This window comes from Spermophilus citellus, assembly GCF_964194105.1.
Source record: "Spermophilus citellus genome assembly, chromosome: 8".
NCBI lineage: Eukaryota > Metazoa > Chordata > Mammalia > Rodentia > Sciuridae > Spermophilus > Spermophilus citellus.
The window spans coordinates 98,020,165-98,042,347 of NC_138189.1; the positions used below are offsets into that span (position 1 = coordinate 98,020,165).

The following is a 22,183-nucleotide window of genomic DNA, read 5'->3' on the forward strand; positions in this document are numbered from 1 at the left end:
GTCAATTATGTTAGCTCTATCCCTCCAAACTAAAGCTTAGTCATTTGACCATGTTTGATCAATTAACACATGGCCAGGGATTCTGGCTTTTCAGAACTGAACTACATGTGCTGAAATATGACTTTCGTCATTGGATTCTTATAGGAGATTCAAGTGGTTTCAAAATTCATCTTCTGTTTATACTTCTCAAGTCAGTTTACTGGCTAAGTCTGTCATACACACGCACACATGCATCACTTTTTGTACCTTTTTCTAGATACTTAAAAATACAAATCTAGTACATAGAAAATTTCTCTATTAAACAAATGAATATAAAGTAAAATATGACTGAGGCCCTTGCCTATGTGGGGTGTATTGAGAACATAAATCCTAGATTCAAACAGATTTCATGTGTAACATTCATGCATTTCATATATAACATTAATAAAAAGTATGGGATTTTTACATTTTCCATTTCTCCACAATATTCTAGTCCCTACAAGATATAACACAATTGTTTGCTGCAGGCAAACCGTCTATATCCCTGGTGATCAAGTCTGTCTGGACCCCTACTCCTTAAGTATTTGGTGAGCAAGACAGAACACCTTAGATGGAAATCTGGTCTCTCCCCCTTACTGTCTACCCCCGCCATCATTTCCACCATCCTATTATCCTCACCCCACCCACCCCACAGTAGTCTTGTAATTGAGATCTTGTGTTAACTGATGCAGTTCTTTATGCTGTCCATGATCTCACCTGGAGTAATTGAGGCAGGATGTGTCTCCAACCATAAGACAGCAAAATGTAGCCTGACTCTAGCACAAAAACGTTTTTTCTCTCTAGACTCAGTCTCAGACTGAGAAATGCGGATTCGGCATTTCTGAATTCGCATTTCTCCTTCCTTTACCAAACAAGAATGATTTGATTTCTTGCACATCAGATAGCTCTTACAAACCATAATTGACAGTGAAGGATAAATGAGTAGTGCATGAATTATGCTCTTCTTTTAAGCCTCTGTGTATCATATTTTAAAGGTTAAACTTAACAAAGCAATCATGATGGGACCCTGAGTGCTGACAAGTATTCAGACTCTGAATGAAACTAGGGCTTAGCCAGGTGCATCCAACCTCAGCAGACTTGTTTGTAGCAAAATAAACTTTGCTGCTACCACAAAGAGCAGGAAGTCTAAAATGAGGAAAGGGCCTTTTTTTCTGCTTTTTTATTTCATTTGTTTAGAACTGTAAAAATCATACCTTCTTTAGACATTGGAAAGCTCAAATTTCATGCTGTGACCCATGGCTCTTAAAGTTTTTACCAGGGGAGGGAGCCCCAGCCATGTCCATTTTGTCATTTATAACATCACCACACAAGCCTTTTTAGAAAACACAGCCTACAGGCAGCTCCCTTGGAAATCTGTCTGAGGCAGGGCACTCACTCTAGGAAGAGCTGTTTTTAGAATTTCTATAGAGTAGGCATCAGGAAATTTGATACAAAATAATATTCTACCTTTCAAGGAATTGTTTTATCTGTACCTTCCAAAAGTGAAAGGTGAATAAACCTGTTGTTTGAATCATCTCTAGCATATTGTTTAATTTTTTTTTCTAATGGAACATCTTCAGTTTGAAAATAACACATAAAAATCTGTTTTGTTTTGAGTTTGTCAAAAGTTCCAATAAATCATATGAACAGTAAATTTTACTTCATTCCTAGCATAGTATAGGAAATTGAAATGATCAAAAGCAATTTTATGTGGATTAAGATATTATCTGATTTATTATGTCATCCTCCATTGTGGCTTTTCTGGACACAGCACACTCACAGACTTTATGAATTTACTCAAACTGTTCCAGTTAAAATGTTGCTATAAATTCATGAGGCTTGGCATTCTAATTTTAGTTTAACTGTTATGTTTTATTTTTTATGAAACTGGAAAAAAAGATAAGCCAACTAGATTTTTTTATGGAGAAAAAATTAACTGAGGCAAGGCACATAGGTGTTGCTATAGGATATGCTCAGTCATCAAATTATCAGTCATCTTTTACCATTTTTTTCAAACTGGCATCTTACATGGCAAAAAAACCCTGACTCTTAGCTACATATACAACATTTTGAAGGAAGATCATTAGTTCACTTAACTGAAATATATAACAGAGTATTCTTGGGTTATGATGAATTTGGTAAAAGTCAAATTGTACTTTTCAACTAGCATCATTTTTTATTTAGTGTAGCATATTGCCGATGATAATGGAGGCAAGCTATTACTTTTTATCTTAACAGGGAGAACAAGGATCTCCAGGAATCCCAGGAGCTGATGGAGAGCAGGTAATTTTCAAAGACATATACCATTTCTAAAAGCATCATTATTGATCACTACTTTTATTATAAATTTGAAGCCAAACATCAAGTTGTCTTCTGCCACCAAGTCTGGTGGGGTCGGCCTTTTGCTCTTCTCTGTCACTAGATTCCTAAAATCAAAGTCTGACTAACCAATAAGATCCAGATCCATTGAGATCCCCACTCATTCACCCAGTCTGAGATTTTGAAGTAGGGAGTACAAAATAGGCAGCTAGCAAAGAAATATGCTTCAGTCCCTAAGAAGACAAACAGGTTTATGCAACTCAGGGGTCCCTTACCATAATTATTGTGATCTTCACTGAAGAATGGGCTATCTGGTTATATTTAGGATGAAAATGATCAACAATAGAAATTAGTTTCAGCATTAGTGTTACACAAATCAGATTTGCTAACCTTCAAAATAGATCTCAATTCTGTGAGAATTAAAGTCATTAAGTTGTTTTCAAGCCTGCTCAGGTAGAATTGCTGCCAATTAAATACATGAAATCAGGAGAAATCGTGTCAAAACCTAAGTTCATGCTTTTCATATTTAATTGGCTAGTAGAACTCAATCCCTTCCACTAGTGGGTAAATAGTATTGATTCAGTGTAGACAGTTGCTGTAAGAAATAGCCCTGCCTAAGAATGAAAATCAGAATCATCCCAGCATAGGACCTACCTAGTGACAAAATTGATCAGATTTCTGTTTTCCCTAGAATGTAACTATCAGGGGTCAGAAGGCTCCTCACATGCAAACCCTCTTATTTTTAGGGACTCAAAGGCTCAAAGGGAGACATGGGGGACCCAGGTATGCCAGGTGAAAAAGGAGGAATTGGACTTCCTGGATTACCGGTAATTTTTTACTTTTTCTTATGAAATGTTCTAAGTTAAGCAATTAAAAAAGAATTATGTTATTAATACTCCAACTGGGAAACTAAAATTTTTAAAGCTTGTAGCTAGATGAATTATGAAGTAAATTGTACCTTCAAGTTCTTCCTAAATTATATTCACTAGAAGATAGTAAAATAAGTGTAATTGGTCACTTTAGTATGCATAAGATGGTAGTAACCGATTATAAAATAGATAATGAAAAACAAGCCAAAAAATATGGAACAATTAAAGAAAAAATTACTTGGTAAATTGTTCTTCTTGTTTGATATTTTGTAATGGGTGCATTTATAGTTTCCCTCATAATTTTTATTGAGAATTTGGAGGGGGAGAATATAGAAATTATAAGAAAAATGTATGTTTGATTTTGGGGGGTTTATTTGTTTTTGCATTACTGGGGATTGAACCCAGGGTTTGTTCCATGCTAGGCAAGTGCCATGTCACTGAGCTACATTCCCAGTCCACAAGAAAAAAATGTAATAAACTTCACTGCCCTATGTGTTTTTTTAGGTAAGGAAGTATACAAATGTCCATGAAAACTAAGTTAAAAGGCTCTTTGCAATTTAAAATGAGCACCATCATAAAAGATGCATTTATAACCCAACAGTTGTAAACTTACTGTGTAAGTTTCACTAATCAAGCCCAGTCTAGATTTTTAATTCATTTATATTTTACATACCACCCACAGACCTAGGAATCTTATAGTAAGCTTGCTGCTTTAAGCTAAACTACAAGGAGATAAATTTACTTTTTTTATACAATGTGCATAATATCATAAAATTTCAAGAGAATAATGGATTTGGGGAGAAAAATTCAGTTTTCTCTCACACTTTGGAAATAACTTCACCTGCTTAACTCTGCTTGTTGGTTATTTGCAGGGTGCCAATGGAGTGAAGGGAGAAAAGGGAGACTCCGGATTGCCAGGTCCCCAGGGTCCTTCTGTAAGTTCATGGACCTTGAACTTCCACTGTTCCTGAAAAACAGACACAAGATGATTATTTACCTAGTTCAACATGTTCCAGATGGCTTATCATCTGTGAACCACTTTGTCAAAAACTGTAAAAGAAATGCCTGTCAACCTTGTACGGTGAGAGACCATGTGTCTCAGAAGTCTAAGTTAGAAGCAGTTTTTTCAGAGGACTGTCCTATTCTGTGGAGAAAAAATCAATGACTTCCCCACAGTATGCGTGGGTAGAACTTTGTGAAAATAGAGCTTAACATTCTTCTTCTTTTCTCCAGAACCCTATTAGTGCTTAGTGAAATATTTGAGAGCTTAATGATGATTATGACATTATAGAATTTCTGTTGTTGTTCTTGTTTTTATGATATTTTGTAATCAGTTGCTCCCTTTCTTGTACTTTTGATTTATGCTGGCTTCTGTAGAACAACACTATTTTTTGAAGTTATTTTATTCTCACAAAGGAATTTCTAAACCTAGAGAATCAAACTCATCGCTTCTTGGAATATCCTTCTTCCTCTGCCAATATTAATGGCCTTAGCAGAGCCCCAGCATGAGATTTGAACTAAACTGCCTTATCTAAATGAAGTAACTAAATCCATGTTTATTTTTTGGACACACAGATCATAGGCCCACCAGGCCCTCCAGGTCCTCATGGCCCACCTGGCCCCATGGTAAGTTTCCCTTCTCTCCAAAATGTAATGGTTTATTTATGAGCATGCTACTAGAGAAAACATGAGCACATCTCTCTGAACAGCCAGCCTGTATTTTGTATGACTCTCTGTGGGACGGACAGAAAATTCCAGGTGCTTTAAGATATGGTGACTTTACTGTGTTGTCTTTAACTCCCCCAAGCACATGTGTTAGGAAGAAAGTAGCTTTATGATAGGAAAGTTGAAGACAGACAGACCAACCTGGCAAGCATTACTCCAGCCTTATGGCATAGACATACAAGGAGATAAATTTACTTTTTTTTATACAATGTGCATAATATCTTTTTATGCCACTGCTTTCATCTGTTTGGAGCTGCTGAAGAATGTTTCTAACCAAAATTGAGCCTTGACACCCTTTGCTGAAATGTTCAATAAGAGTATGTATAAAATAGTACAATAATAATGGAAGTACAATAATGATAATCATCCAGAGATGACATAGACTGTTGGATTTTTTTTTTCCCTTTCACGTTCATGGTGCTTGTGATGATTCATAGGCCCAGTGTCTATGGTAGTGTCCTTCAGTGACCAACAGACGCAAGTGGTCCTGACCTCATAGAACTAAAGAAGGCAGCCATTAAACAAGTGTGATTCTCTAAGTGCCAGACTAATGACAGTTGCGTTAAGGCTAGAGTGTGGAAGGCAGAGTGTTTCAAATGCTTTTGACAGGGGCAGGATGAGGTACACTCATCTCTAAAGTGTGTCAGTAAACTTCAATAATACAGATTAATTTGTGGCCCTTCTTCTTATATTGCTCTCTAAGAGAACATCTTTGGAATGATCCAAGACATGGAAGGTAGCTCAGTCATCCATTTCTTATTAATTTCTATTTTGTAAGAGAAAGCTACAATTGACCTTGTTTTCTTAAAATGAATTTATTAAGAATTGAGCAAATAGCATAATTTTTGGCTTTTTTACTCTCCCTCAAGTTTTAAGCTACAATATTAAATTAGAATATGCTACTTCCTGTTCATATGATAAAATTAATTGGCTTAAAGGAATTTTAACCTATTATTAAAAGGAGATAAGAATACCTGATAAAGTGACAGTCATTTCCTGAAAACTTAACTAAAGGACAAATATTACTCTAATGTAGACATGTGTAACAAATATCTAGGCATTTCTTGATCAAAAATGTTTTCTGGTGTTTTATGATTTCACTGATATATTTTTAAATGTTCCTTTCCACAAATAGTTTATTTAAGTTACTTGAAAGCTTAAAGCAATCCCACAGTAAGCTTCCATTAATTTGATAATTAGCCTTTATATTTAGATTGCCATTTTAGAAAAAGCATGTATTTTGTGGACAATCTATGCATGCATTATGACTTCCTTCCATTAGTAAAGAATTGTTAGGGCTTTCAAGAATTCCTCCTTGTAAAAATAAATACAATATAAATAAAAATGCTCCTGATTTTTAAATTGTTGCTGCTACAGGGCCTCATACCCAGCTTGCTTCACCTCACTTCCTGTCTCCTTTAGATTCTTTAACACCTGAGTCTGTAGGAGTTAATGAGCACTGGTACTTAAAAGTAGATCTTTGACAAAGAGAATCCCACACTTTAAGTCCTACCTCTATAGACTTATGAAGTATCTCAAATATTCTACCTAACTAAAAAATGGAAATTTGAGAAAGAGGAATAATGTTGAGTTTAAAATAGTTTATTTTTCTCTAATTTTTTTTTCTTCCATGTAACTCCAGCACATTTCTCCCTCCCTCTCATAGACATTTAGCAGATAGGATTGCTATTAATGCATTTCCTATTGCAGAGCAAAACAAGAACTGGAAAGACCTTTTGGTAGGTAGCAAATAACAACCACAGACCCACCTCTCACAATAGCTCAAACAAGAAAATTCTGGTTTTATAACTCTTGCTTCTTGATAAAATATTCACTTCTGTTGGGAAACAGTGAATCAATTCTTCATTAAAAGCCATGTTTTCCATTTATAGGGACCCCATGGACTGCCTGGACCAAAGGTAATCCAACACATTCCTTACTTGATTTCTGTTTTCTTTATTATCTGTGGGGGAAGCATGACGGAAGCATGTCTGTCCTGTCTTATTTATTTGTCAAGTAATTTTGATAATCCTTAAGCCTTTAAGCATTCAGATATTAATACAAAATGACTTATAACAAATTTAAGTGATATCACCTACAGTTAAATTATTCCTCATTTTATTTTTTTCTTGTTGCTAAGTAAAAGTTTCCTAAATTACTAATTGTTATATATTCGAATCAACCCCTTAGCAGACATCCAATGAGATTCTTAGACTGCTCCAGGTGCTTTTTTCGCCCCCTTCCTGGTGTCTCTAGCTGTAGGTTTGGTTGCTATTAATTGAAATGTCTTGCTTGCCATCACACAGGACTGCATCTTAATGCTTTGACTACCCAACATCTTAGTTCTGTGCTCTCCCAGAGGCCAGAATGGTGTAGAATGGGTTGGGGGTGCGCTGGCAGGTGCCTACCACATCACTCATCACTCACCTGCATTCTGTGTACTTTGTGTTAAAAGAGATCTGTCCTTGTCAGAATCAGTGCAGCTTCCATTGTGAAGATGTTATCTTCACATAGACATAGAGGACATCACAGAGGATGAAAATGAGCCCTGAAAGGGAAGCTCCTCCTTCCAGAGAGCATATGTGATGAGAACTTCTGTTCTAATCTCAGTTTTGCCACTGACACCTTGAGCAAATTACTGACTCTGTCTGATTTTTAATTTATTCAACCAGATAACTTATCTCCTAGAGTTGTTGTGATGCTCTAATGAGGCTAATTATAAGACACTTAGCAAATATCTGGTGCAGTTGTTGATAAACACCTGATACATGGCATTTATTGTTACCTTGTAATTTGGTACTTTCTTCCAAACAGAAAAAAAAAATCTATAGCTTGTCCTCAAGGTTGCTAAAGAGAAAGTTGGTAACTCCTGAAATTTTCTCATAGTGAGTCATTGAATTTAAAAGGTGGTGGAGATACATAAATGACATGTTGATGCTGGGCATCAGAAAGTCCAGAGACAGCCCATTCTCTCCTCGGTAATCTGGCCTCTCTCATCCAATAGCCTCTCTCATCCAATACCAGTAGGTATTAGTCAAACTTAGGACACCTTGATTTTCCTTTTTAGGTCAGGCAGGTGACACTGAAGAAGGGAAGGGGTTCACACCTCTTTCTTGTTAGAATGCCTTGCCTTCTGCTAAGGCCAGTGTCAGAGCCTCAGATGTATGCAATAGAGTCTGGGGTGAAAGTACTTTTCTAGGGTCAGAAGGAGAGAGCCCATCTACTAGCTTATGATCTTTGTAGTTAACTTCTCTGGGTCTTTTTTCTATCCTAGACCAAATCCATGATTCCCAGTCTTAGCTTCTACTTGGAATTGAAGGTGCCACCAAAGATCAGCCTAATGATAATGACCAACAGTAAAGCCATCAAGACTGTTTCTAGTTCCCAGAGTGATTCAGATATGCCAGCACCATTGAATGCCTAAGATCCCTTTAATATCTAAAATCCAATCGGTTTTTTCCTCCCATGATTTTATTTGTTATTTAAGTCAGATTTCAGATCATTATAAATTTGAAAAGATCTCATAGATGACCAGTACTAGTTCCTTGATTTTATTGCTGATAAACTACAGGTCCAGAAAGTTTAGGTCATGCTAGTTAATGACAGATATGGGACTGGAATTGGGTCCAGACATGAAATTTTGTCTCTTTCAACTGGATTTGACCATTTCTAAACTGACCTTCTCAATCATTGTCTGCTCCTGTCAATGCATGATATTCCACCGAGGAATTCCATAGCCTACTAGGGCTACCCTGCCTGTCCTTCATCTAAATACCACTGGCTAATAGGGCACATACCTGCAGAGCTATAAGTTTAAACCAATTGACTGAAATTGGCTAGCAAGCCTTGGCCTTAGTATCACACACTGACTATGACTGTGGCATTCCCAGGATCAGACCTTACCAAACATAGCATGTTTGAATTTCCTTTAGTGTCTGCACTGCAAACTCCTATCATCAAAATCCTGAAAATCCACCTTGTCACGCCAAGGCATCCATGACTCTATGACCCCTTTGAAAGTTCAAATATCTAGCCAGCATGGTTCCACAGAACATTCTGGTGAGACGTTCACTTGGGAGGCTTATGAGAAAGACCCATTTTCTGCTCCTGTGGCCTGGGTAGGGCTCTGGACCACTTTATATTTGACAACCACCACACTGGTTTTCATTGTCAGGCAAATTGGGTAAACACTGCCTAAGTCCCTTCTGCTAATGGGACCATAGCCCCTCCCACAGCCTGAAATCATCTTTCTTTCACAAAACTTTCAAGACTTCCTTGAAAACTTAATATCTATATTTAAAAGTTGAAAAGTGTTCCAGTCAAATCTTTGTGTCCATCTCTAACATGTGATTATTGATGGAAAATAGGTATGCTAGATTTTAAATAAATTGTCAGGAGAATTTATCACTTAGCATGGCTTTTATAATGTCAGCCTGAGTTAAAATCATTGGGCAGATTCTAACATTGGGCAGATGGATGGTGAGTAGAACTACATTCACGTTCTTTGATCTTCATATTCTCCTCTGGGACTGGCAATTTGTTGTAGAGTATTGATTAATCTGTGTAGGAACCGACTTGGCAATGTCAGTAAAAGGAGAACTTGCTGAATGGCATTACTTCAAACATCAGCTGCTACATTTTTAGCTCATTCTCCTGGGCAAAATGCTTAAAGGCTTAAAATATCTGTCTATAACACTGTCCCGCAAATTCCAGTTTTCCATTCCAGCAGAGTGGGTTTTTCCTACTGGGCCTGCTTAAGCATCCTCCACTCTGTCTTTGATTTGCTTGATTAGAACAATGTAGTGTTCACATTGATTTCCTTGGGATGGAACTCAAAAATTCAGGGACTCAGTCATACAGCTTTTGACAGGAAGAAGCACAGTTTCTCAGGAGTTTTGCTTTCTAGAACATTATTTGTTGATTTCAGTGTATCTTTAAATTAATCTTTGATCTGATGCAAGACAAATCAAGCCTGACTCTGCTGTTACATAAAACTGGAATCTGCAACTATTTCAGAGACTGGCTCTCTTCTGTCACGTTTTAAACACCCATAATAGCAACCAAAATTAGCATTTGCTTTTGCATTTAGGGTGAACCAGGGTTAAATGGTGTTAAAGGATTGAAGGGTGAACCAGGTCAAAAGGGTGACAGAGGACCCCTTGGTCTTCCAGTAAGTAAAGAAAACTTTCCATTTCAGTGCAAATCTCAGATTTTTCTTTCTACCCTAAACAACAACTCTGGTTTACTTACCATTGAGATTTCTGGAATTAGAAAACATTACGTCAGAGCAGAGCTCAGCCTAGTTCTGTTTTCTCCAGTGTTTCCTCTTGTGTTAGAGGAAGACCCCAAACAATGCTGTGGATGTTCTGTCATTCTTCAATTACATACATGCCAACCTTCTTCTTTCAGGGCTGACAGTTCTTCCCCCATCCTCCTCCTCCAAAAATGTTATGCTCATCATTCCACTAGTTCTCCCAAATGCTTTTATAATTGAGTGCAATATAAGATTTGCTATCAACTGTTTTTTTCTCCTTGTGTATCAAAAAACTGTAGCCCTCCTGGTGGCAGGTATGCAATTGGCCATTGTTGATGGCGAGAGGTCAGTGCTATGGCTCCTTGCATATCAATCACATCGTGTTCTACATGTTGTATGTTGTTTGTTTTGGAAATTCCCCATTATGAGGGTCTTTATAGCAATGGTGGATAGTATGGGAGAAATAGCTTACAAGTGCTTAAAGATTTTTATTTTTAATGAAAAAGGGATTTTTCTCTTCATGCACATTATGCCCCAACAGATTTTTCAAAAATCTATTATTGAATATGAGGCTTTAGTTTTAAGCTTTTAGCATGCTGTCTATTCAGCCAATGCCAAATCAGTAAAGAACATTGTAGAATACATTAGTGAGATATGACAAAATCAGTGATCGTAGTTTATCCTTGTATTTGAGATATTGGGGTTGGGATTAATAACCACTTATTTTTCCCATGGACCCTGTGCTTTAAGCACTGGGTCCACTTGAGAGCCAGGGTTTTATAGATAAGGCACAGGAGATTTTGTGTATGTATTCATTTATTGATTAAATGATAAAACCCTATATTAGAAATAGGTTAAGTTACACCAATTAGATCCATGAACCATAGGCATAAAACCTCTAACATATGTAAGTCATTAATTCAGCATTCTAGGTAGATATCTCACACGTAAAATTATCATTTGGCCATTTATTTTGAAATGTTATAATAAAGCATCAAAGGGTAATAGAAACAAACTATTAACCTGATTTTTTTAGTTTTCTCCAGTTTCAAAATTTAGAGCTGTTGATAATTTTTATGCAATATCTATCCAAAATCTCTGTGTCTGCTACCATTAAAGAATAGCAATACACTTTTTTTACTGTAATCATTAATTATACTATGGTTCATAATAGAATCACCCTGAAGGAATTTTGAATTAAAAATTCTAAAAATACCCCAAAAGTATGTTGTTTAGCTTCATTGGTGGGATTTTCAGCTGAATAGATTCTTTTTATCTGAAACACAAAATTGGAAAGTAGTTCTGAGACCTTGACATAGCATGGTCCTCCTAAATACTCATGATCTTTAAGTACTATAAATAAATATTTGGGCGTTGAAGCCTCATCAAATAAGTAATTGTACTTATTGAAACAAACATTGGAAATGTCACTTTTATTATCCTTCACTGTTTTTATGTAGCCTAGAGTTCAAGGTAAAGAATAGCATCCATTGCCTGGGAACAGATTTAGATCTTTAAGACATTTTTTTTAAAATTCAGGCTTCGATGAAAGATTATTTGAAATGAATTGAGGAGCAATTTAGTTTGGGAAAGATTCTCCCACCACACCCTGCTCTTGAGTTGTTTTTTTTTTTTTTTTTTTCCCCTGTTCTTAGAAGTCCCTCTAGCGGTCACTAACATGAACAGTAGGAACAACCTGGAATACAATAACTATCATTCACATAAAATCCAGAGTCATCCTGGCACATTAAAACCCAGCATTGTTTGTCCACAAATACTATTTTAACAAGTGTAACTCGACCTCTATTTTTTTCCTCTGAAACACATACCTCGATTATTATAATGAGCCCTTCTTACAAGATTGCCACTTTTTTCCCTTCAGAACCTAAAGAAATATATTGTAAATGATTCAGTCTCTAGAAAATGAAGTTCAGATGGAATTTAGATAGAAGCTTCTTACTGGAACCAGTAACTACTTTGCAGTACACTTTGTAAACCTCATTAACTTGGTTTCTGTAAAAAGAATTTGCCTAATAGAAATGTCATTAAAAATGCCATCATCTGTGGGGTGTTTATTGTCACGTGGTTTGTTGTTGTTTTTTTTAACTAACAATTTGTAGCAATGTGATATTCATCCCAGAATCCCGTGACTGTGTATTATGTTGTTGAAGTGCTGCATTTGTTCATTGGCACCTCATACTAATCTCTGTTCTTGTCATTCGTGTTACACCCACCAACCCTGCTACCAACCAAATCATACAGGGAGCATCTGGCTTAGACGGAAAGCCAGGAGCCCGGGTGAGTCAGTCCCTGTCTTGCTCTGGCATGCTTTGTGGCTGTGAAACGTGCTTCAGGGCAGACCCCTTTGCTCCGTGTGCTCTCATCAGGCGATGAGGAGGGGTACTCAGGGGCTGGAGTCAAAGGGGAAGGTGGACAAAATGGCGGAAAATGGGAAAGGTAGAGAGTGGGTTGCAGCTGTGTTTTGAGATCCAATCTCAACTGCCAGGATATCTTTGAAATCTCAAGTTCAAAACTGGATATCTTACTATGTGGGAAGAATGACCCATCCAATTGGCTTCATTATCTTAGTATCCCAGGTGGATTTTTCCATAACCAATAAAATATTCCCTATCATTCCATGACTGAGGTCCTCTGAAGAGATTAAAGTAATATGAATTTATTTTAACTAGCTTTTCCTTTTAGGATTATGCCCATCTTAGAAATGTAACTTCTTCCTTGGAACTAACTTTCAAGTGTCTGTCTGTGGAATGATCCATCTGCCTTTTGTCATCTTGACTCTTTTCTTTGGTTCTTAACAGCTCCATCTCTTAAATTTCAGCTGCAGATACTCAGTATTTAGAAATCTTCCAAAGATGAACTTCGAGTTGGGGCAGTAAAGATCATTTAAGATGATGAGAATTCATCAAAATTAGAATGAGTTTGAAACTTGGAATTCTCTCATATCACAAGGCTTTAACCGAATAAACCAGGACAATAGAGTAGAAATGGAAGTACTGTAGAAAAATTGTGCTGAAATAGTTTCCACATTTGCACATATTATAATAAATTATTTGCAAATCTATGCAGAATCTTCCAATTCTTGCCACGTTTTTAAGAATCTGAAAGAAATTCCAATATTTTCAGTTCTAAAAACTTGCTTTGGGCAGACATTGTTTTTCTGTGGACCCCAGTGTTCCTATAGTGATAGATCGCCTATCACAGAGATCCTGAACTAACCGGGAGGCAGAATTCAGTGGTGCCATTAATCACTGTGGCTCCCTGGTTTGTGACTTGAGAGCCTCGTGACTTCAGTCACTGAGGCAGAACCTAGAGGATCCCTATGAGCCCCTGCTATTCCCTACAGAATAGCAAAAAAAAAAAGTTAAATGCTATTTTTTTGTTTTTGTTCTTTAACTTGAATCAGCATTGAAGCCTCCATGTGGCTGCAAACAAAGCTTCTTAGTGTGCTTGGCCAAGGGTGGCCATGAATGTGGAGAAAGGGCTTGAAGAAGAGGTGACAGGAAGGAAAGACGGTTTCATTTTTCTTAGGATTATGGGGGCAAAGTGAAGAGGCTCCATTTAGTCAGTGAAATATATAACTAAACATGATTTATGGCTTTTTGTATGTACTCTTCATTGAATCATGCAGTTAATATAATTCATCCCTTTTGTATGAGTTTCATGAAAACCACTGGTCTGAAAGAATCCTGTATAAAGCACTTTGAAAGGAGATGAGTTGTCTTACAGACATCCTAAGACATCATTCACCAGAAAAGGTTCAGAATAAATCAGAGCTGCTTTTCTTGCAGTACTTGTGGTATGTCTCATTGTTTTATTTTTATCTTTTTTTTTTTCAGGGTACAGATGGTCCTATGGGACCTCATGGCCCTGCAGGCCCCAAAGGAGAAAGAGTAAGTTGTTCCTGAAGTTATTAAGCTTAAACTGTGTATTGAAGGAAACACAGAGCATGACTTTTCCATATTAGTTGAACTTGGACTGTTTATTTTCCAGAAGAAGTAAAGGGCTATCAAGTATTAAATGAAAATAGATAGCATCTTCAGTTCAGAGTCCTAACACTGAGAGAAGAAAACCACAGAGTATAAAATAGAATAGGGCTGTCTTAATAAAAACAATGCATACATTTACATAGCTAAAATAAATAGCTCCAATTATTCTTCATCTACCCATAAGGAAGATATTTTCATTTGGCCTTCATCCAGAAAGTGGAAGTCAATGGGCCTACAATTTCCAGGAGTACCTATGTATTCTGGTTGATAATCTTTAATATAAAGCTACTGTATTCATTCGGAATGTTATAACATTTTTTCCAAAGGAAATTACAAAACCCAAGTATTCTTCTCTGCAGTTATATGTGCCCCCCACCTTTTTTATAGCTAAAGAATGGCCTGTTTTTCTTTAGCCATAAGGAAATAATTTCTGTGCATTATAAAACAAAAACCTTTCACTAATCTCTCTATTGCTAGGCCATGTTTCCATATCCTTGGGGGCGGGGGGAGAAGACATTCAGAATGGAAGATAAATATCTGACACAAAAAAATGTACTGATGCATCAGCAGCTGATCATCTATCTGGAACTTCTCTCCCTTTTTCATTTCCTCACCTTGGAAAACTGTGTGTGTGTGTGTGTGTGTGTGTGTGTGTGTGTGTGTGTATCTTAATAGGTTTGTATCATTAATTTCTCTATCATCCAGCAAGGATATAAAGAAAGCATCTTAAAAGTGAAGGCCTCAATATGTTAGAATGATTCACTGTGCAAGTTTGTGCTCTTATAAAAACTTGATCATTTTCACCAATCTGGAATAATTTACTTTAAAAAAAAAAAGAGAGCCAGGTAGTGATTTCTTTGACATACCTTCCAATTCTCCAATTCTACCTTCTATAAAAGGAATTCATTCATGTGATAAATATTTATCAAATGTTACTATGTGCAAAGCATAGTATGACTTCTAGTGTTAAATGGAAACACTCTTCTACTTATAGAAAGCCTACTTTGCTAATTTGCTCCAGTACATTGAATAATATCATTATAATTGATTCATCATCCCATAGTCTTTTATTAGAACTTATACATACATACTTAGTGCTGGAGAGGTAACAGCTATTTTCCTTGAGCTAGAAGAGTTTGCAATTGAATTGCAGAGGTGGAAAAAATGTATGCAAGAACTAACCAGAGGAAGAGGCCAAAATTAATAGTACAGGATGCACGTGTGGTGTTGAAGGCTGACTTTATCCAAGACTGGTTCTAGATGGAGATGAGTCCTAAAGGAATATATGATCTGAAGCTGCTGTTGTCTTATTTCCAAGATCAAACCAACAACTTCTGAAGATCTCCTTAATTAAAAATATTCAAAAGCTAAGAGCCTCCACAATAATGATGTAGATTCACTTTCAAGCATCATATGAAGAAACCCAGCCCTGGTACTAAAATTGGAGCAGCAAATCTCAAGCAGTCTTTGGCAGAGTGCCCTGGGGCTCAAGAGGGTTTACCGTTTGGTCAATCAGCTGCTACTTCCGATAGCTCCACAGTGTCACAAGAGTATCAGGTCTCATTGCTGGGGCAGAATTAACTAGAAGAGCAAATGAAGTCGCTAAGAATTTTTGAAGGCATAGTTTAAGTCAGATGGCGTGCAGTGTGAAGTGTTACACTTGTATTTACTCAGCACGTTAACTATCCTGACTGGATCAGGTATCAGTACTCTCCAAGTGCCCCTCATCCAAAGTGCCAAACTGGAGTGCAATTCTCACAGTTAATTGGGGTGCCATCTGGATTCTCATGGAAAAAAATTTCAAGTTTTAAAGAGGTAAGAATCAACAAGGCAAGGCATCCTGGAACAATTTCTCAGTGTAGACATGCAAAGTAAAGACCATAAATGAAATTCGACCAGCCTAAAAGAAATTAGACCCTTGGCAGGCATGGTTACTCAAAATGTCTGCAATATGACTGACAGCATTAATATTCAGCTTCGTAGACTCCGGGTGCTCCCTGACATTGGCTGATTTCTTCATCCTCGGTAAACTGCTTCAGAACTCTATAGGATGTTGGGTTTGAGAGTTCAACAGATCTTTGGGAATTATCTAATCCAGGAAAAGAAGTTACCCATTCAAATTACTGGGTGACTGTTTCATTCCTAAAAGTATTCAAGACGGGGCCATTATGATATTTTTGACTCAAAGGGACAGAACTTACACTCAAAATGGCTTAAATGAGAAAGAAATATACTGGTTCATATAGCAAAATAGTTGAAGGAGGATTCTGGCTTTGCCTCAGGGCTCATCTTCTGCCAGCAAGAACATTGGGAGCAACAGTCCCAAGCGTCCCAAGGTGAGATGGGCAGAGAACAGATATGATGCATTGGTGTCCCCTTAGCAAAGAAGACACCTACCCCAGACTTTCAGCCGATGGACTGCCCCCAGTGCCTCATTGGTCAGCAACAAATCATGTCCACTTTCAAAGAAGTCACTTGCCAGACAAAGAAAATTGCCTTCCTTGTTAGCTTAAAGTCATTATTTGGGGAGGGCTAGTTGAGAATAGGAATTCTGCCAGCAGATGTTTTAATGACAGCTTTATTCAAATAAGCCCATAATATATTCATTTCAAAAAACAAAAACAAAGCCAAGTTTCTCGTTGGAGGAAGGGGAAGGCCCTGGTGATATCAAAATCTATAATCTGCATCTATTTCAAGCTAGACCTACTCCAGTGTCCATGATCCCTTTTAAAACTCCCACCTTTCACCACACATATACCACTGTTTTAAAAAATCATGAGTAAAACTGTCAAATCAAAGTGAAGGACACTGGTTTTGAATTGATGCTCTTCAGGTTGTCAAACCCTATCCATTAAAAACATCACCTCTAATTGTATACTACCAATAACAACTCCCATTTATAGTATATAATTTGTATATACTATTTGCCACCATATAATTTTAATATTACTGTCACCTTTAATCTTTAGAACGGTTCTTGCAAAATGTGCATTATTCTTCTTCCTTTATGGCACAGAAAGTTTTAAAAGTCGCTGGAGGCCACACAAAGTTCCAGAAGTAGAATTCACATTTAAATCTGTGTCATTTAAAGCCTGGCTACTTTACTGAGCCCAACTGCTGCTGCTTCAGAAATAAAGTAATCATGAGTTCAATAAGTTTTTATTGTCTTCAGTAATCTCACCTTTCCTAGATGTGCCTCTACATAACAGTGCTTGTTAGCTTCACCAAACCCTTAAATTTAGATTCAGGAAGAATGAGTTGCATACAGATCTGGAGGGTGGAAAACAGGTATGCCATGTCCCTTTGCAGGTAAAATCAGCTGAATCTGGATTTTTTTTTTCTTTTTTGGTACTGGAGATTGAATTCAGGAGCACGGAACCACTGAGCCACATCCCCAGCCCTATATTATATTTTACTTAGAGCCAGGGTCTCACTGAGTTGCTTAGTGCCTCGCTTTTTCTGAGGCTGGCTTTGAACTCACGATCCTCCTGCCTCCGCCACCTGAGCCACTGGGATTACAGGTGTATGGCACTGTGCCCAGCTGAACTTGGCTATTTACCCATGAAAAATGGTTTGCTGAACTTTAAACTTCTTCACAAGTGTGAATAAAGGTAATATTTTCTGTTAGGCTACTCATGTTAACATCACTACCTCCTGAATTTTTCATGCTAAATACTAAAAAAAAATTTAATTTGGAGAGAAAAACACTATTTGAAATGAGGACTATCTCTGTAATCACAATTATTTCTATTCATAGAATAACCTTCAGTAACTTATTTTCTTATAAGAATCCAAGGTTGTCATTTAAGCCAGGGCGAGTCTATGAAGTAGAAGAGACAGTGAAGAAGACAATGTATACCTGAGCTAGCATTTAATAGAAACATAAAACCTTTTAAACATCTTTTTTAAAGAAATCAAAACATGTATGCCATTATATTGACCCAACTTGGTTCATTCATTCAACAAATATTACTTATGTGCTGGATGTTGTATGGAAGGACGAGAGGGTCCTGAAACCCTGAGGAGCTTATTCTAGTGAAGGGAGCAGAGAATAAATATTTGAGTGTCTCCCAGGGAGTAAGGGCCATGAAGTAAAACACAGCTTGGTAAGGGAAGGAGATGGTCAAAAGTTTCTCTGAACAAGAGAGATTTAATAAGGGGAGAAGTATTTAATTACATTCCTTAAAATGTAGTACAAGTGAAGCATCTCTAATCCAAAAATTGAAAATTCAAGACTTCTCCAAAACCCTGAACTTTTTGAGCACAGATACAATGCCACAGTGAAAAAAATCCCACCCCTGATCTCATCTGAGGAGTCACAGTCCAAGTACAGGTATACTAAAAATACTATCTCAAATTACTGTGGGCTATGTGCATAAGGTATATATGAAAGAAATGAATTCTGTATTTTGGCTGGTCCCACCTCAAGATACCTCATCATGTATATGCAAATATCCCAAAATCTGAAAGCCAATCCACCCATTGGTACCAAGAATTTTAGATAATGGATACTCAGCCTATAATTTAAGTAGTAACCAATGTTTCACAATAATGCTGAAGAAACCCAAGCATAGCATCATCACTAGGCAAACCCTTAGCACAACTGGGCAGCATCAGTCTCTTTCTGTACTACTTTCAAAGGTCATTTTGTAAAATATGCCATGGTGGATTACTTTCCCTGTCACTGGCAGTCATCCTGTAGGAACCTGAATCTTTGAAATTTTGGTAGGATCGTACATTAGATTGAGGCTTTGTACATAGACTTTAAGAGAACGTGTGGGGATAAAGGTGTGCATGTGTGATTTGGACTTTCTGCTTTGTGTTTTAGGGGGAAAAAGGAGCTATGGGAGAGCCTGGACCCAGAGGACCGTACGGCCTGCCTGTGAGTTCAGTGTGCACGCCCACCACCTTCTGCATGACTGACTTGTCACTGACACAGTTAACCCTCCCCTTGTGGGGCAGACTAATCACATTAAAAAAGCAAAACCACTCCACTAATTACATAAATATAGATAATTCCATGTTCTTCACAGATAGGTCACATTTGTCTCACACCCTCTCATCCTGTATAGGCGCACACCATGCATTTCACAAGACTAAAGGGCTCAGACTGTCCGTAGGATGAATACTGCTAACCTGAAAGCAGGATTCCAACTGTCAGATAATGCCCTCCCTGTGCCACCTGACTGGATGCTCCTAACTGCCACCTCCTTGAAAGGTCGCTTTCTGAAAGCAGGTGTGGAAGTTTCATTGACAATGATCTTCTTCACACTTTATTTTTATAGGTTATTGATTAAAAGCACTCTTGCTAGTAAAGATGATCCTTGAAAATAAATTGGTATTTATCGTGATCTGGACATTTGTGATCGAAGTTACTAAGGACAAATGGTCTTCAGAGCATAGAAGGTTGATAGTGTTCTATTACCAGAAAATTCACAGAATCCAATTGAGACCTCGGGTTTACTTTTTTGCAGTAATTAGAATTAATTCAGCAGGGTGGGGCAATGAAGCAGCATATATTGTTTTAAGGTTTTTAATCTCCCTGTACCTTCCGCATAGTTTTGGTGAACTGAAATAATAACCTATGATTATTTCAGATACTGAATTTGAGATAGATGTCAAAATCTGATTAGTGGAATCATACCAGCTTCTGGGAACTTTGGGTGGATCCACAGAGGGACACACCAGGGTTGTCACCAAGAGAGCGAATTTCTCAACTTTGCATTTAAGTGTCTGATGACTCCTTTTATACTTGGGAATCATTCATTTGCAAAGGTTGCTTAAAAACAGTTTAAGTTGTGACTTTTAGAGTGTTAACATTCATATAGAAGGTGTACATTTGGCCACATTAGAACTATTTTAACAATAAGAAGTTTTCATATTCTTCACCCATTGAGTTAACTACTAAGTTAGCAAATTAAAGTAGCATTGATTCTCATCCTCTAATAGTGCTGGCATGCCTTGAAATCAACTAAACAGTATTTTTGCTTTTGACTTCACTCTTTAACTGATAGCTTGATAGCACTCCTTAAACTTTAGCAAAATTCCAATCTATTTAACCCAGTATAAAATCAGAAAGAGACTTTCATGGCCCTTAACTGCAACACTAACAATCACTTTCCTTGATTTGAACAGATTTGTATTACTAATCAATAGAGAATCCTTTTCCCATTCCAGAAATAATTGTTCTAATATAAGTGGTTGCATGTCCAGGCAGCCTTAAGTAAAACAATAACCTATTCATGAAACTTAGGAACACTAATGTAGCTACTATGGTTCTTTGGCAGGGGAAAGATGGAGAGCCTGGTCTTGATGTAAGTAATACAGACAACAAACATCTATCTCCCTATGATAATAGATGCTGATGGTCTCCATCATCAAGGATAGCAAGAATACTTATTTTTTCTGTGCATATAACTATGCATAGAGCATATATTGCTGTGCATGTGGACAGCAATATAGAATACACTAGTGTTTATATGAGATAAACAAAGGCAAATACAATTGCCTGGTATAAAATGAATAATAGATAGTAGATAGTGACACTTCACCATATATTCCCAATTTAGGGTACTCAACATCAGCATGACCCATTTATGGAAAAAAATATGCATAAAAATCAATACACCTCCCATGCTACCCTTATGGAATAATATGCTTATTCTCACAGCTGTCATGCAATATTTTTTCCTCTTAGCTTTAAGTACCTATTTATTATTTTTCTCAGATGGTAACATAATTTTATAAAAGTAGAGAATGTCAAAAAGTAAGTGCTTCTAGAAATGATTAGTGTTTATCCTTATTATGTGAGTAAACACAATAGCAAAAGTTATCATGACTGCTTATTGAGCACCTGATATATGCAGGCATCATTCTGGTACTTTGCATATATCATCTCATTTAACATTCACAACAGCCATGTGACAGGTAGTCATTAATCCTTTTTACAGTCAAAGGAATAAAGAGCAGATGTATGTGATTTGCCCAAACTTACACTAATTAGTGAACTTGCCAGGATCTGAATGACTATGCCAATATTCTTTCCATGCTAAATTTTTTAAATACTTTTTGAATTTGTTTTATTAGTTATACATGACAGTAGAATGTATTTTGACATATTATACATATATGGAGTATAACTTTATTCTTCTGGTTGTACAAGATGTAGAATTACATTGGTCATGTAATCATATATGCACATATGATAGTAAGGTCCAATTCATTTTACTCTCTTTCCTATTCCCATTCCCCCTCCCATCCTTCATTCTCCTTTGTCTAATCTAAAGTAGTTCTGTTCTTCCCCACCACTTATTGTGAGTTAGCATCTGCATATCAGAGAAAACATTTGGCCTTTGGTTTTTTGGGATTAGCTTATTTCACTTAGCATGATATTCTCTAGTTCCATCCATTTACTGGCAAATGACATAATTTCATTATTTTTTATAGGTGAGTACTATTCCATTGTGTATAAATACTATATTTTCCTTCTCCATTCATCTGTTGAAGGTTCCATACCTTAGCTGTTGTGGAGTGAGCTGCTATAAACATTGATGTGGCTGAATCACTGTAATATGCTGACTTTAAGTCCTTTGGGTATAAACTGAAGAGTGGGATAACTGGGTCAAATGGTGTTTCCATTCCAAGTGTTCCTGAGGAATTTCCATACTGCTTTCCAGAGTGGTCTCACCAATTTGTAGTCGCATCAGAAATGTATGAATGTGCCTTTTTCCCCACATCATCATTTTGCATCTCTAGCAATTAGAGAAATGCAAATTAAAACTATACTGCGATTTCATTTCTCTCCAGTCAGAATGGAAATTATTATGCTACATTTCTTAGGAGAAGAAGCAAGAAACCTGTTGTGTACAGATAGAAATAATATATTTCTAGCATCTAAGTGTTATTTGATCTAAGTTGTTAGAGTATTAGGTCATTTTTTTTTGCTATTTTTAGTTCATATTAATGAATCCTAAAATGTTTATTTCCCACAA

General features: G+C 36.9%; 1 protein-coding gene across 2 annotated transcripts in view; it reads left to right on the forward strand.

Moving 5' to 3' along the window:
• The window catches only part of COL25A1 (collagen type XXV alpha 1 chain), a 453,131-nt gene that overhangs the window by 416,415 nt on the left and 14,533 nt on the right, over positions 1-22,183 (forward strand). The window contains exons 25-33 of one of the 2 annotated variants that reach the window (XM_081304125.1): positions 2,257-2,301; positions 3,084-3,164; positions 4,079-4,141; positions 4,782-4,832; positions 6,824-6,850; positions 12,448-12,483; positions 14,043-14,096; positions 19,021-19,074; positions 20,480-20,506. In XM_081304125.1, coding sequence (XP_081160251.1) covers positions 2,257-2,301; positions 3,084-3,164; positions 4,079-4,141; positions 4,782-4,832; positions 6,824-6,850; positions 12,448-12,483; positions 14,043-14,096; positions 19,021-19,074; positions 20,480-20,506 — 438 coding nt within the window. The remainder of the gene's footprint in view (positions 1-2,256; positions 2,302-3,083; positions 3,165-4,078; positions 4,142-4,781; positions 4,833-6,823; positions 6,851-12,447; positions 12,484-14,042; positions 14,097-19,020; positions 19,075-20,479; positions 20,507-22,183) is intronic. The other variant, XM_081304126.1, reaches the window with a different exon arrangement.